The sequence below is a fragment of the Haplochromis burtoni genome, unplaced genomic scaffold (assembly GCF_018398535.1).
Source record: "Haplochromis burtoni strain Fernald_Lab_line unplaced genomic scaffold, NCSU_Asbu1 Contig_20, whole genome shotgun sequence".
Classification (NCBI taxonomy): Eukaryota; Metazoa; Chordata; class Actinopteri; order Cichliformes; family Cichlidae; genus Haplochromis; species Haplochromis burtoni.
In genome coordinates, this window is record NW_024582381.1 from 3284302 (window position 1) to 3297949 (window position 13648).

Genomic DNA, 13648 nt, shown 5'->3' on the forward strand with positions numbered 1-13648 from the left:
ACTGTAGTGCGTTTGTGCAGCTTCCTGTATGAACACTCATGATACAATTGCACAAACTTGCCTGGAAGTTCAGGTGTTTAGTGGTGGTTCTTGGAAAAGGCAAAATTCTGCTTCTGTATTTTTTTTTCTTCTAAAAGCTGAGCAGGTAAATCACTTCAGCTTCAACCATCATCTGCACACACAGTGGGCACAGTGTCAGACACTCAGAAAAAAAACCCCTAAATATGTGACTTTAAATTTATATGCTGTCGTGCTTCCTGTGCATTTGAAGAAGCTAAGAGTGCAAACTAAACAAAACCAGTGACACACAAAGATAACTCACACACACTCATACAAGCACTTTATATGTAACATGCACACTCTGATGGACATACTGGAAGCTTTACATATCTCAGCTGGCTTGAGAACATACTGGTGTTCCCCAAGGAGAGGTGGAGGGAGAGGGAGGGCTGGGTGCCTCTGCTTAGACTCGTGCCTCCACCACCCAGATTGAGATAAATGACATTCCATGGATGGATTGATGCACAGCTTTTTTCCTGGTTGTCCAAACTAGGAGCCCCCTTCACAGTCTTTGGTTCACTGGTGTGATTTAAAACAGACACTGACTTTGGTGACACCTCGTGGTAGACTAAAACATGTCATGCAGCACATGTTCACAACATCCATTCTTTCACTTTCACATTCCACATGAGATTGTTAACAAAACACCCTTGGTTTATGCCTGGTTTGTGGCTGTGGCGGTATTTTGTTTTCCCAGAACTGCATGAACCCAAGGGAATTTGCTGCAGACACATCAAGTGCTGTAAAACATGGTGTGAAACAGACTAAAACTAGTCTTCTTAGAACAAATTTCTAATGTTTTAGGTATGCACATGTCTGTTCTGTAATAGGTAATAGAGAAATAATTATGTGACAAAGAGATCCAAGTCCAGTTAGTTTTTCTTAGTCTTTATTTTTGTCTTACCTTTGCTAAATAAAAATGATCTTTTAAACATGCAATACATGTAACAGAATCAAACAGAGGAACAGAATGTTTAAGGGCAACATTTTAGAACTTTTGTGTTGAAGACTAGTTTCACAGAAGGAAAACTGTTCAGCTTCAAAGGTTTTCACTGGACTATGGTGTGATCAGACCCCAGCCTCATGCTCCATTGGCTTAAACATTAAGTAATGAAAGTAAATAAAAAGTTCCTAAAAGTTAGAAATCAAAATTGAAAAGGCGAATAAAGAAAAGTTCAGAAAATGAAAAGGTACAGTTTAAAGTTTATTACACAATATCTGTGTGTAATCAGGTGTGTTTATCCAAATGCTTAACATACACATTTCAACTTTTGAATTCCTTTTTAATACAAAGACCATTCAACCAAATTGTTTAATCAGTAAATGAAAAAAGCCCACTTCTCCACTCACTAGTGGCTTATGCAACATTCCTCTATTCTTTCATTTTTTCCTTGATCCAGGGAATGAAGAAATTAATTTTAGTGTAGACATGAGGATATTTTGGATTATTACAATCATCTGCCAAAGTAAAAGCTGTTAAACCTTGAGACATCTTGTTGCAAATAAGTGGTCCACCAGAATCGCCCTATAAAAAAAAAAGAGCAGAGAGACTTGATTAAGTCGTCTTTAAAAACATTGCATTTTTCTTGTTATGAATAAAGAACAAAAACTAGTTTTTCTGAATATTAATAATGGTGTACTGGTTGCCTTTAACATTTGATTACCTGGCAAACGCCTCCATCCTTCTTGGTAAACTTGGTGCATATCATTTGATTAGAATTAAAATATGCTTGCCAAATACTTTTGCACTCATTGCTGAATTGCATCTTCTCTGTGGCTTCCTTTAGAACATTTGAGGCGGGCATATTTTTTCCAGTCCGACCCCAGCCAGCCACATAACATTTAATATTGGCAGGTATTTTCCCATTCTTCTTAGGTAGTCCGGTGGTCTTCACATACTTATTCAGTGTGGCATTCTTTTCTAACTGTGAAAGACATCAACGTGTTATTGAAAGGGGAGTTTCTTCTATATATAAAGGTCAGCAATTAACACACACTCACACCTGCTACCTAGCACAAGTGTGAAATTGCATAACAAAGCTTTAACTGTGAATAGGTACACTGCACAAAAATGCTTTAAAATGAAATTTGATGGCCTATTAGCTTTACCTTAAGCAACATGATGTCATAATCGTATTTCCCGTTGAATTTTGGATGACGGTAGTACTTGGCCACTTTGATGCGTTGTTGACTTTTCTCTTTCTTGCTAATGTCATGTGCTCCAAGCACCACTGTGCAAGGACCTCTGTTGTCATATCTGAACAAAGGTAACATTTTTATGTCCTGAAATCTCATACAGTTACACTGATTATACATAAAAAATAAAGGTTTATAAAGTACAGCCATGAAACACTCATAACAGCAAATTTTCTTCAGCCAGGTTACAATATGCTTAAATACTGAACAGGTGACAAATTCAAGGAAAAACCCGAGTTCTTGACTGTTATGCTGTGGTGGATATTTGATCAGTGTAGTTTGCATCCATTTGTCTTACAAAGCTCACGACTCTACAAATTTGGGCTGAGAAATCATCTTTACAGTATTATGAAATAGTTAGACCGACATCTGTGTGTGTGTGGTTTTTATTTTCTGGGGTTAAAATGCCCGTGTCATAGGACACAATGTGTTGCTGAATAGATAGGTGAGTCTGAAAGTGATGTGCCGCTGGATCTTAGTGGAGACCTACAACATGTGTGTTAAACTGTGTTTAAAACATAACTCAGTAGTGATATATTTTGAATAGATAAAATCCTTAACTTTTTGGGGGGTAATTGTTACATAAATACCAATTTTTAGGACTTTTTTTCTTTAGTTCTTGATTTACAAAGAAACCCAAAACAAAAGAAATGCCCCTGCACTCACTTGCAGTGTGCTGCCGTTAGAACAAAGTCCTCCCGGATTAGTATCCCACCACATGAATGTTGGGCTTGATACTGGATTGATGCCATGTAAGGTCTGGAATGGGGCTTTGCCTCCCTGCCACCAACTATACCGCTCTCAGCAGCCCCTCACAAGAGAAAAGAAGGTAAAATCAATACACTGATTATATCAAAAGCATGCCCATTTCTTGTTTATGACCTTAAAAAGGAAAAGTGAGATGCTTTAATTATATCTCTTCCAAAAATCTTACCTGTGAGGGAGACTTGTAGAAAGATGAATATGATGCAGCAGATCATGATGGCACTGAAGCAAAAGCTGAGAAGTTTGGCTTTCAAAGCCCCCCTAACCCTTTTTGCTGTCTGCCTTCCAACTGCCACAACGGAAACGCTGTGGGCAGGTGTCAAAAACTTTGTTGCACGGGCAGGAGTTGCTATCACACCCTGCTCACTGCTTTACATGTGAAACGCAACTGTGAAAAAACATATTAAAAAAAGATCGTCTGTAGCCATCTTCTCAAGCAAGATAGCATCGAACGTTGTTAAATTGTCAATGATTTATTGTTTTTCTATACTGTATGTGCGTTTGCACCTTCATGTGGTTTTATGCAATTCAGATTAATTCAATTCAAAATCCTACGTTTTGTGGTTGTCCTCTCTAAAAATCACACACCTCTATGAGAGGATAATTCCAATTTTTGCTCTGATGAAAGTTCCTTTTTTTTCTGTCGATCACATTTATTTTAAAGGAAGATGGTGAAGGTTGGTGGTAAATCGTGAAATGGAAAGCGTGTATTATCGTCATAGTAACCACGGTATGTACAAAGATATTCACACCTCTCACTATGAACCCTATACACACATTACTTCTTTTTTCTTTCTTTCTTTTTCTTTTGTTTCATCACATGTGCACATACAGTGCACATGTTTTTCTGAACTTATTATTTAATAATAACTTATTATTTAAAGCCCAGTTTGGTGGGTGTCTTTACAGCATTCTCTATAAGGACATGAACTTGTTGACTAAATGCTGTAAACGTAGTTGAACAGTACATTCATTGCCTTACGCAACAAAAGGTTAGAAGTTTACGTTCTCATTTTGCCTTTGAATCTGTGCAGCTGAACAAATTTCGATGTTTGATTTACTCTCTATGTTCTCTCAGATGTGTTCAATCTCTCATCATAATTGAGGGTGTCACTGACAAATTTCACAGAAACATAAATTTAATAATTACAGCAGATGATCCCCTCTGGCAGCCCGTCCTCATTTCATTAACTCGTAAAAGCTTCAAAACACTCTTGCTCTAGTACAAAATACCTATGTTTTATTTTAAATAAACAAGTTCAAAATGATCTAATAAAGCCAATAACTCACATTTAATTAGACATTATGCCAAATATTACTTGTTGTAACATCAGGGAATTAGTGGGAAATCTAGCACGGCTCAATCTACACTTGTTTTTTTTACTGCACATGCTGTAAAATACAGAAACTTTGTTTACACTTTCAAGCTGCTTCCTGAAGAACAGGATATAATACTACAGCGGTTAAGGGGTTTTACACGATCCCAATATATAGAAAGCAGTCAGATGGGCTAACCAACCTAGCAAAAGCCACATGATCGCAGCAAGCAGAGGCTACCACAGAGTGAAATGTGATTATAGTTGCTGTGTGATCACCACAATAACAAAGATGATAGGCAATGAAAACGCTGACACTGATAACATTTCATTCAAACTAATATTTGCAAAGAGTAAGTTGGATAAACCGAAAACGAAGAGCACTACTTAAAACATTAGTTTTATTTTTTAAACTAAATAGCTGTATGTATAAATACAGATTTGTCTGTATGGGTAAAAAGCCATGCACCAGTTAGCCACAAAGGTTTTCCCGAAAAAAACAAACAAAACAGAAACAGAACTGTTTATCTTTTTAACAGCACATGGTCCTACAAGTGTAAATGTCACTGACTGTAGATCCAGGTTTGCATTTTTAACACATCTTCTGACTCATAATCAAAAGGGCGGAGTTAGAGTGAAACCAGTGGGCACTCTCACCTCATAGTTTAAGGATGAGGTAAGTGTTGATTTGTGAGCAACACTCACTTGTCTAAACAGTGTCTCAGTTTTCTTGAAAACTGAAACAGATCTGATCCTGAGTACAAAACATATCCACAGGAAACCTCTACAATATAGTACAGCGGACAGCAGAGTATTCAGCCAAGCACACAGTGTACTTGTCCACATTGGCCAGAAAAGAGGCCTAACCAACCAGCATAAGAGAGTGTGGTTGGACCATGCAGTGACTGAGAGACAGATGTTGCAGATTTAAAAATATGCTCTTTAACTAGTTTACTACTTTCATTAGACCACCACAAAGTGTAAGGTTTATGTTTCTATAAACTGGTTAATCCACAGTGTTTGGGAGCTCTTTAATCAAATTGATGCTTTCAATTCTAAAATATATTTACTGCAGTTTTTCATTAATTTACTAATATAACTCAATGAATGTATTGGTAACGAACACCCCAGCAGTAGCTCTTTGCTCCACCAGAGGAGGCCACTCCACAGTTTGTGGCCCATTGGTATACGTTTAAAAATTGGTGACTTTGGCAACATCTAGTGGTAGTATAAACTAAAACATAGTAAAAAGCACACATTTGTTAGGATCCTTGTGTTGTTTTCACTTTCGCGTTCCATACATGAAACTGTCAGACCTGATTAAACACCTTTGATTTGTGCCTGAAGTGCTACTCTTTTTCCCAGAACTGCATAAACCCAAATACCCTTCCTGTTCAAATGAATGTGTATCTTCTAGTCTTCTTAGAACACATTTGTTTCGTTCTTGGTATGTACGCGTATCACAGTGTTATAATTATTTTGCTAAATGGAAGTATCTTTTAAATATATGAATTAAGTTGAGATTAAGTTGAGATTAAGGGGATCTTTTTCAGACTTTCTATGCAGATGACTGGTTTCACAGGGGGAAAACTGACCTCAAATGTTTGCATATGATTGAGAAGCCATGAATGCAATGAACAAAGTCCTCTCGGATTAACATCCCACCACATGAATGGTGTTCTTGATACTGGAGTGATGCCATGTAAGGTCTGGAATGGGGCTTTGCTTCTCTGCCACCAATTATACTGCTCTCAGCAGCCCCTTACATAAGAAAAGAATGTAGAATCAATATACTGATTATATCAAAATCATGCCCATTTCTTGCTCATGACCTTATAATTATATAAAGTAAAGGAATATGCTTTATTCACTTGTCTTTCAAAAATGACCTTATCTTACCTGTGAGGGAGACTTGTAGAAAGATGCATGTGATGCAGTAGATCATGATGGCACTGAAGCAAAAGCTGAAAAGTTTGGCTTGCAAAGCCCCTTAACTGTTTTTGCCGTCAGGCTTCCAAGTGCCACAACGGAAACTTTGGTGTCAGGGTGTTAAAAACTTTGTTGCACATGCAGGACCTGATACAACAAAAAGTGCAGCTTACTCAAATTGCAAGATGGGAAAATATAGTTTGTTTTTCTTCCAAATTAACATGAAATAATGCACTGCTTAAAATTACAGCATCATTTGATCATCTGTTTCCTTTCCTGCAAAATACCTGAATTTATGCAATACTTAAAATTAGTCCTTAGGTTATGTAAAAGAAAACCTTATGCTGTGTTTAAAATTAGTTACACACCAGTTGAATTTTGAATATTATTTTAAAACATTTTTTAAATTTCTAGTATAGTTTCTTTGTTTCCTGTCAAAAAAACTGACTTGTTACAACCTTTATTCTAGTCTATCCACCTTTAAATACATGTAGGTAAATATAATCACATTGAAATTCCAGTTAATTACAGGGGAATTACTAAAATACTAGTTTCACTTACTAAACTACATCGCTCTGTGTTCATTCAGATTTGTCTGTACAAGTAAAGAAATTAAGTCATACACCAATTACACAGGTGTTAAAGCCATACATTTTTTCCAAGATAAACAGAAACTGAATAATTTGACTTGTCAAAAGCACATGTCCCAACAAGCCTGAATGTCCTCATTAATATTGATATTTGTGTCATGATTAGTTTCTAAGGTTTGACATTCTCTTCCTTGTTCACACACCTGAAAACTTCTTGGCAGGACTGCGCTGTAGAGCCAGTGTTGCATTCTTAACACATCTTTTGGCTCCTGAGTTATAATCAAAGAGATGGAGTCAGAGTGAAAACAGCGGGCACTCTCATTATCGTGGTTTAAAGATGAGGTTACTGTCACACTGGTTTGCACCTAACAGTGAGCAACACTCAGCGACCACTTGTAGCCACAGCCTCTTTGGTACATTCTTGAAAACGAAAGTTTGCCTTTCAAAGGTAAAAACTCCAGGTTTTATGGTTTATTTTTGAAATAATCTTACAAGATGTTGGTATAGAGAGTAAAAAAGGCTCTTTCAGTCAGCTGTTCTGTTAAACAAGTGGATAAGTTCAGTTTTTATATGAGTTATTTCTCTGGGAGAGATGCCAGTCAACAAATACGTAGTGTAAATAACACTAGAAATGTTGTCTTGTTAGTTGTTGGGATTCTGCTTACTAACAAGGAACAGAATTTCAGCCATTTAGTGCACTAGTAATCCAATCACTAGTAACATCAACAATCCCGATGAATGACTGATGACTGATGAAGGGTCCCTCAGTCTTCAAAGTATTGTTCCATGTACACCATTCTCAAATTTTCAGAAATATTACAATTAAATCCACACATAAGTTGTTTAAAAGCATCATTTATTTGCCTGGAATTATGTCATTCATCATTATATTTCACTTCTTAAAGTCAGTAATAACCAGTGTTGGGACTAACGCGTTATTAAGTAATGCATTACAGTAACTACGTTATTATTGTGGTAACGAGCATGGTAACTAGTTATTGTGCCAAAATCAGGAACACGTTACTGGGATTTAGATAGGCTCGTTATTCGTTACTTCGTGTGGAGGCTATCGCGGAGCTTCCAAAGATTCAGTAATATTAGCAAGTGGTGGAGGCCAGCAGGTGGATGAGGGAAAGGGGAGGCAGGAGGAGGAGAGACCCGAGGCGGCCGCTTGTCCTAGTGTCAGGTGAACTGAACTTCAGGTAAGAAGTTATGACCTGCAGTCTATCTGGGTCAGATATAAACCAAGTTTAGGTGGAGTTTATTTTCGTTGTGCTGACTTTTTACAGTCAGTTACATTAAGCTGCGTACTAGCTAGCATGACGGAGTTTCTATACAGCTGGGTGGGTGCTATGATGTTATTGATGTTAAACTTTATTTTGTTCATAAGGTTAATTATTAGAGTTGCCAACCATCCCGAATTGTTCTGTATTCAGAGAGCGTTTCGTAATGTTTTCGTTTCGTATTGAGGTGATAAGGAACACAGTTTGCCCCGTACTTCCGCTAGCATGAAAAACACACAAAGCTGGAGTTATTCTGTGTCTTTGCTGCACAGCTGCCTCTTCTTCTCTCATTCTCCCCCCTCCCTCTCCCATTTCTACTTCAATCATGAAACTGATCAATGATCAGCTGATCGGCTTTTCTCTCTTGTTTGTTTATCGCCCACTTCTTGCCAGAAAGAAGAAACCAGTGGATGTCGCGCTAAACAACAGCAGCACGTTTAAGCTTGATCAGCTGTTGTTAGAATTTATTTAATATTCATTTCTAGTATCAGCTGATGTTTGCTGGAGCCACAGCTGTAAACCTGCTGGTCATGATATCGGTTTTGGATATGTGGTGAGAGGGAAACATGAAGATGAAACCAGGAGATGTCCTTACTGGATCATCAGAGCTGAACAGGTGATGGAGAAACGGGTTTACCTTTAGGTGACATGAATGAGTTGAAGGGAAGTTATGAACTGTTTCTGAGAGACAAATAACACCAGGATCCTTTTCTAAGTAGCTGACAGCTGGTAACTGTGCAGGGGCGGGTCTAGCAAAGTGTTGCCAGGGGGGCATGTAGGGCATTAACAGGGAAAGGGGGTCACAAGGAAATACTTTTCTTTCTTATTCCCATTTAAAATGTCTCGCTTTTAAAAAGTAATTATCTGAATCTTACAACAAACGATTGATAGATCAAAACAGTGTACATCACTGTCACAACAGCGTTTGTTTTCATTCAAAGGCTTTATGATTTTTCCAATAATGGCGGGCCGGTCAGCCAAAACGCCCGGGCCGATTTTTTGTCCCAGTCCAGCCCTGTATGCAGCTCATCTACAGTCTGGTGTTACCTACATCTTCCTATTCAGAAGGCAGAATTTCCGAGTTCTGAGTACAATCGAAAGCACCACGACTGCAGTTTTCGTATTGGATGTAAAAAGCGCACATGACGCTGTGACGTAGGCTAGAATCATGGCGGCGGTCAACGACGGTCCAGGCGTGGGATTTCTCTCGTGGAAATATGCACATTATTTTTTCCTTTCTATTGGTAGGTGGCACAGTGCACTTGTGGCAAGTAAGCAAGCTAGAAGACTGGCAAAGTTATGGAAGAAACACATTAACAAGAGAATTCTGAGTAAAACCAAAGTTACTTTCCCTAGTAACTAGTTACTTTGAAAGTAACAAGTAACTTGAAATAACTGAGTTACTTTTGATAGCAGTAACTAGTAATGTAACTAAGTTACTATTTTAAAGTAACTTACCCAACACTGGTAATAGCACTTTGGCTGAGATTTCACACATAAAACACTCGTACAATACATCCAGCTGAAAGTTCAGTGCAGTGTTTCAACCATTAGCTTTGTCACTGAATATGTAAAAATTAAAGAATGCAAATGAATATAAACGCTATTCACATTTTCTTTTTGCAGTTCCTTTCCTGCAACACTTGCGAATACAAAATCGGCAGCATTTCACTGTCATCCACACAACTGTTATGAGAATGACGGCAAAAAACGACAGCACATCCAAGCTGTGGTACTGGAACCAGTTCAAATCATGAGCGCCCACTCTGAGATGCGAAGCTCCTTTGTGTCTCATGACAAACTCGGTCCAAAACGCAGCTAGGTCCACAGGCTCAGTGGGACGGTCTAGGTGTATAGCTGAAAGCTCCATCATCTTTGCTTTGTACCTGAGGACAGGTAATATTTTGTTAAAGGTTTAATGTTTTCCAGTTACTGATTCATTCACCAAGCACGTCCACGTAGGTTTAAAGTTATTAACTTGCATTCCGTAACAGGAAAAGTAGTTTTAGTGGTCGAAGGTTATGCTTGATTAATTTCCAGTGTGCCAACTCGATAAAAAATATAAATTTAGTCATTTTAGTCTTGTTTTTATGATCTGGGTCCAATAAATATGTTAATCACAGTATTTTCAACACCATTTTTTTTGCATTCTTCAGTGCATTTTAATTCAATAACCAGTTTCCTCACCTTTTGTCATAGATAAGTTTCTTTAGCGCACCCAGTAGCTGTTCAGTTGTCACGTCGTATATACTGAGTTTCAAAGCAGCGCCACGGCCCAACAAGCGATTCACGTTGTCTCCCTGGTCTCCAAAAAGTGGAAACATCAACATGGGCACACCATTACAGATACCTTCATAGATACCATGGGAGCCTCCATGAGTGATGAAGACTTTAGCCTTGGCATGGGCTAGGGAGCACAGACACAAACTCGGTTACAGGTCAAATCAACCATGAATCACATGTAGATAATTTCATCTCAGTGTCATATGTTTTTAGCTTGTAAGGTGTGATATTACAGCAGCATTTTCTCACTTATCTATGCATACCTAGGAGATCGTTTTGAGGTAACCACTTCATAACTCTGACATTCTTGGGTATATCATCAGGTAGTGCACCAGTGTATCTCCACACGACCTGAAACACAAATAAAACCATCTCTGTTCATTGTGCAGAGTACATAAGTAATAAATGGAGGGTTTTGTATGTTTAGAGCAAGGCAAGGCAGAGGACAAAGTCCTGCACTTTAATCTGATTAGACATTTGGCCTCATTGCACAGTGTGAAAATCTCTGGGTATTGTGTAAATGTTTGTGTGGCTCGTGTGGCTGAATCTTGTGTATTAACCAGCTTTATCCTAGACAGAAGTATAAAAAAGTGAATCGATTCCATTGATGTACAGTGAGCTACTCAGGTTATCATTACCCTTTGAGGTATTTTTCGAAAAGCGTCTAAGAAGTGCTTTGCTTTCTCTTCAGGCATGGTGGACACCACTGAACCCATGCTAAACACAATGAAGCCGTCATCTCCTGAGCCATTCACAAAGTCTTCCAAGTCCTGCAGAGAGGGGAGGAAAAAAACAGACAAAAAAAATCTAAAACAAAGACATTTTTCCAACAGCTTTTATGCATTATTTTAAAATATACTAAAAAGAATTCATTTGATTACCAGTTTGTGTATTGTAGCCTCCTTGTTTGTGTATAAACAAACCGTTTGGTTCTGTACAGCTTTTGATCTCTGTTGACATAACACTGCCTCTCACTTCTCTTCCTAGACTATTCTGGCCACTGTTCGGGAATCTGCATTTATTTTCTAACGTTTCTTTGTTTTCCAGAAGAGCAGAAAAACCAGTTGTGCCTCAGTATCATAACTCATTTCTTGGTAAAACTGTCAAAAATAATTTGCATCTCTATTTTTGAAACTAACAGATCTCTTGTAGTCCCAGAACCCTTAAGCAAGCATTAATGCGAATGATCACTTCACTAAGCAGTTCATGTTAGTTGTTGTTAGAAAAGTTTCTGACCTCCTCTTCCATATAAAACTAATGACTGCTGATTCTCTGCTTTTCAGTAAGCTCTGAGCATATGTGATTTGGCTTGATTACATCCAGACGTGACATGTGCTTGTTTACACTTGCGTTCATATATTCACATACTCACCGCTGGCAGGGGAGCCCTCTTTGCACAGTTGATCCCTCCAATTAACACCATATTTGGCATGAGAGGTCTGGGCCATTCAAAGGTAAAGTCATATCTGAGAAGCCAGATAGCCCCGTGGCTGACAAGTTCTTGATAAGTTGAAATCTCTCCTATATACCTGCTGACTAGATCATCAAAGTGAGGATAGAGTATTGTGCAAATGTAGGACTGCACACCATACATTACAAAGTTTTTTACTCTCTCTGGGAAAGTCATCGAGTTTCTATTTCCAGAGAAAAACACTGGAACATAGGAAGGAGGAGAAGGACACTTGTTAGCCTTCATATCCAGCTCACATGGAATCCCACGAAGGAAATAAACAGCTGGAATGGAAAACATATGAGCCAGGACAGACCCGCAAGGAAGGAAGGGGTCTGTAAGCACAAGATCAAAACCCTGCTCCCTCAGTCGATTCATCAAAGGCTTATTGTCCAGCAAACTCTCACAACCTTTCACCTGGAGTGAAGTAAAGTTGACCAGTCGCCTCAAATTCACTATCAAATCTTCAAATTCTGCGGGTTTGAGGAAGACTTCATTCTGGAAGGTGCTGAAAGATCCATCCAGTTCAGCTTTGGTGTAAGGCACTTTGTAAATCTCTGTCCTGAAGCTCTCTGAGCCTTGGATCAACAGGCTGCTTTCTGGCACCAGCACTACGACTTCATGGCCCCTGCGGATGAGTTCCTTCACCAATATCTTCATGCTGAGCCAGTGGCTTCCATCCACAGGCACAACCAGCACCTTCCCCCCTTGAACCGGCCCCATGCTGAAGCAGCATAGCATGGCCAGCAGCCCCAGAGTAGGAAACCACACCCCGTTGCTCATTGCCTCCTCTCTGTACTGCAAGCTGGTTTGGTGTGAGACGTAGTGGAGGCTTTATGTATTTGGGCAAGTGGAGGGGGGTGTGTGTGTGCTTAAATTCTGCAGGAAGTTCAGGCTGCATTTGGGCTTGGCCTATTACACAACAGGAAGACAGGCGGAGAAGGGATTCCTATGGGAGGGAAGTGGGGGAAGTCTAGCATGCACAGTTCCATCTCCTGTTAATCATTCTTTTGTGTCCTGTGAAGTCCGCTTACACTCAACACATTTATCATGCTAACCTGTATGGCAGGTGCATTTAACAGCAATTATAATCGTATCCACCGCCAAACTTTAGTAAGATCAGAAAGTCACACACTGCATGTACTGCCTGCCAGTTTGAGCGGAGTCATCTTTATTTACTTTGGATGTTCCTTCTCCCCTCCCCCTGAAAAAAAAAACCCCCGGCACATGTGGGCTAAAGGGAGTTCTTTTTTTCTCTCTCCTCCAGACACGCAAACCTTGAGCCATTGTAATGAGACCGATGGCGTGCGAAGCCAAGTGTAATAGGACACCAACACCCTTCTTCTTGGAGGGGTTTGATATTATCAAAGAAACAACATATGTAAGGAATTTTACCTTTGGTTACAACTTGCTTGAGGCTGATTTGAATAACCATAGTGCTAAATATTTGTTAGAGCGGTAAGATTTATAGAGAACAAGAGTACAATATCTGGAATAAAGTCACAGCAACAAATTCCCATGTCCTGGAATGTGCTGTGGCTCGCTGTGTCTGCAGTTTTCACAAGGAAATTATGAATCGATTCAGGGTTACACACATACTTTTATAACTTTCAGTGCAGTGATTTTGCTATTACATAAAAAAGAAGGGGTTAAAGGGAAAGGGAGGAGGTCTTAGTGGGTTGGAGGGGTTCCCTACTGGCCACATTGTTGACCATCTTTAAATAAACAATTTCTTTAGTAGAAACCAGTTCCAATCCAGAATGTAGGCACTCTGTT

At 39.0% G+C, this 13648-nt stretch overlaps 2 protein-coding genes across 4 annotated transcripts; both read right to left on the bottom strand.

Moving 5' to 3' along the window:
* Positions 1–932: 932 nt before the first annotated feature.
* Positions 933–6297, bottom strand: LOC102291295 (granzyme B). Of its 3 annotated transcripts, none has more exons than XM_042218540.1 (5): positions 6237–6297; positions 2923–3067; positions 2170–2317; positions 1725–1985; positions 933–1585 (listed from the first exon to the last, which is right to left on the bottom strand). In XM_042218540.1, the coding sequence occupies exons 1-5, from the start codon at positions 6280–6282 to the stop codon at positions 1433–1435; spliced, it is 753 nt and encodes a 250-aa protein (XP_042074474.1). In that variant the 5' UTR covers positions 6283–6297; the 3' UTR covers positions 933–1432. The 3 variants fall into 3 exon arrangements, with proteins under 3 accessions (XP_042074474.1, XP_014188181.1, XP_005919406.1); XM_014332695.2 differs by lacking the exon at positions 6237–6297 and adding an exon at positions 3191–3453; XM_005919344.2 differs by lacking the exon at positions 6237–6297 and adding an exon at positions 3191–3446 and having other exon boundaries at positions 2923–3071.
* Positions 6298–9072: 2775 nt separating this feature from the next.
* LOC102290674 (UDP-glucuronosyltransferase) lies at positions 9073–12718 on the bottom strand. Its single transcript, XM_005919341.3, has 5 exons — positions 11795–12718; positions 11061–11192; positions 10686–10773; positions 10327–10546; positions 9073–10025 (listed from the first exon to the last, which is right to left on the bottom strand). Exons 1-5 carry the CDS (start codon positions 12653–12655, stop codon positions 9743–9745), a joined length of 1584 nt encoding a protein of 527 aa, XP_005919403.1. The 5' UTR covers positions 12656–12718; the 3' UTR covers positions 9073–9742.
* Between the last annotated feature and the right edge of the window lie 930 nt (positions 12719–13648).

Excerpts from the sequence above, each read along its gene's own strand:
- LOC102290674 (XM_005919341.3), bottom strand. The coding sequence starts at position 12,655 with ATGAGCAACGGGGTGTGGTTTCCTACTCTGGGGCTGCTGGCCATGCTA. Across the intron at positions 11,193-11,794 it reads AGAGGGCTCCCCTGCCAGCG|GACTTGGAAGACTTTGTGAA; the intron begins GTGAGTATGTGA and ends CCCTCTCTGCAG. Across the intron at positions 10,774-11,060 it reads TTCGAAAAATACCTCAAAGG|GTCGTGTGGAGATACACTGG; the intron begins GTAATGATAACC and ends TTTGTGTTTCAG.
- LOC102291295 (XM_042218540.1), bottom strand. The coding sequence starts at position 6,282 with ATGATCTACTGCATCACATGCATCTTTCTACAAGTCTCCCTCACAG. Across the intron at positions 3,068-6,236 it reads TCTACAAGTCTCCCTCACAG|GGGCTGCTGAGAGCGGTATA; the intron begins GTAAGATAAGGT and ends TTCTCTTGTGAG. Across the intron at positions 1,586-1,724 it reads AGGATGGAGGCGTTTGCCAG|GGCGATTCTGGTGGACCACT; the intron begins GTAATCAAATGT and ends TTTTTTTTATAG.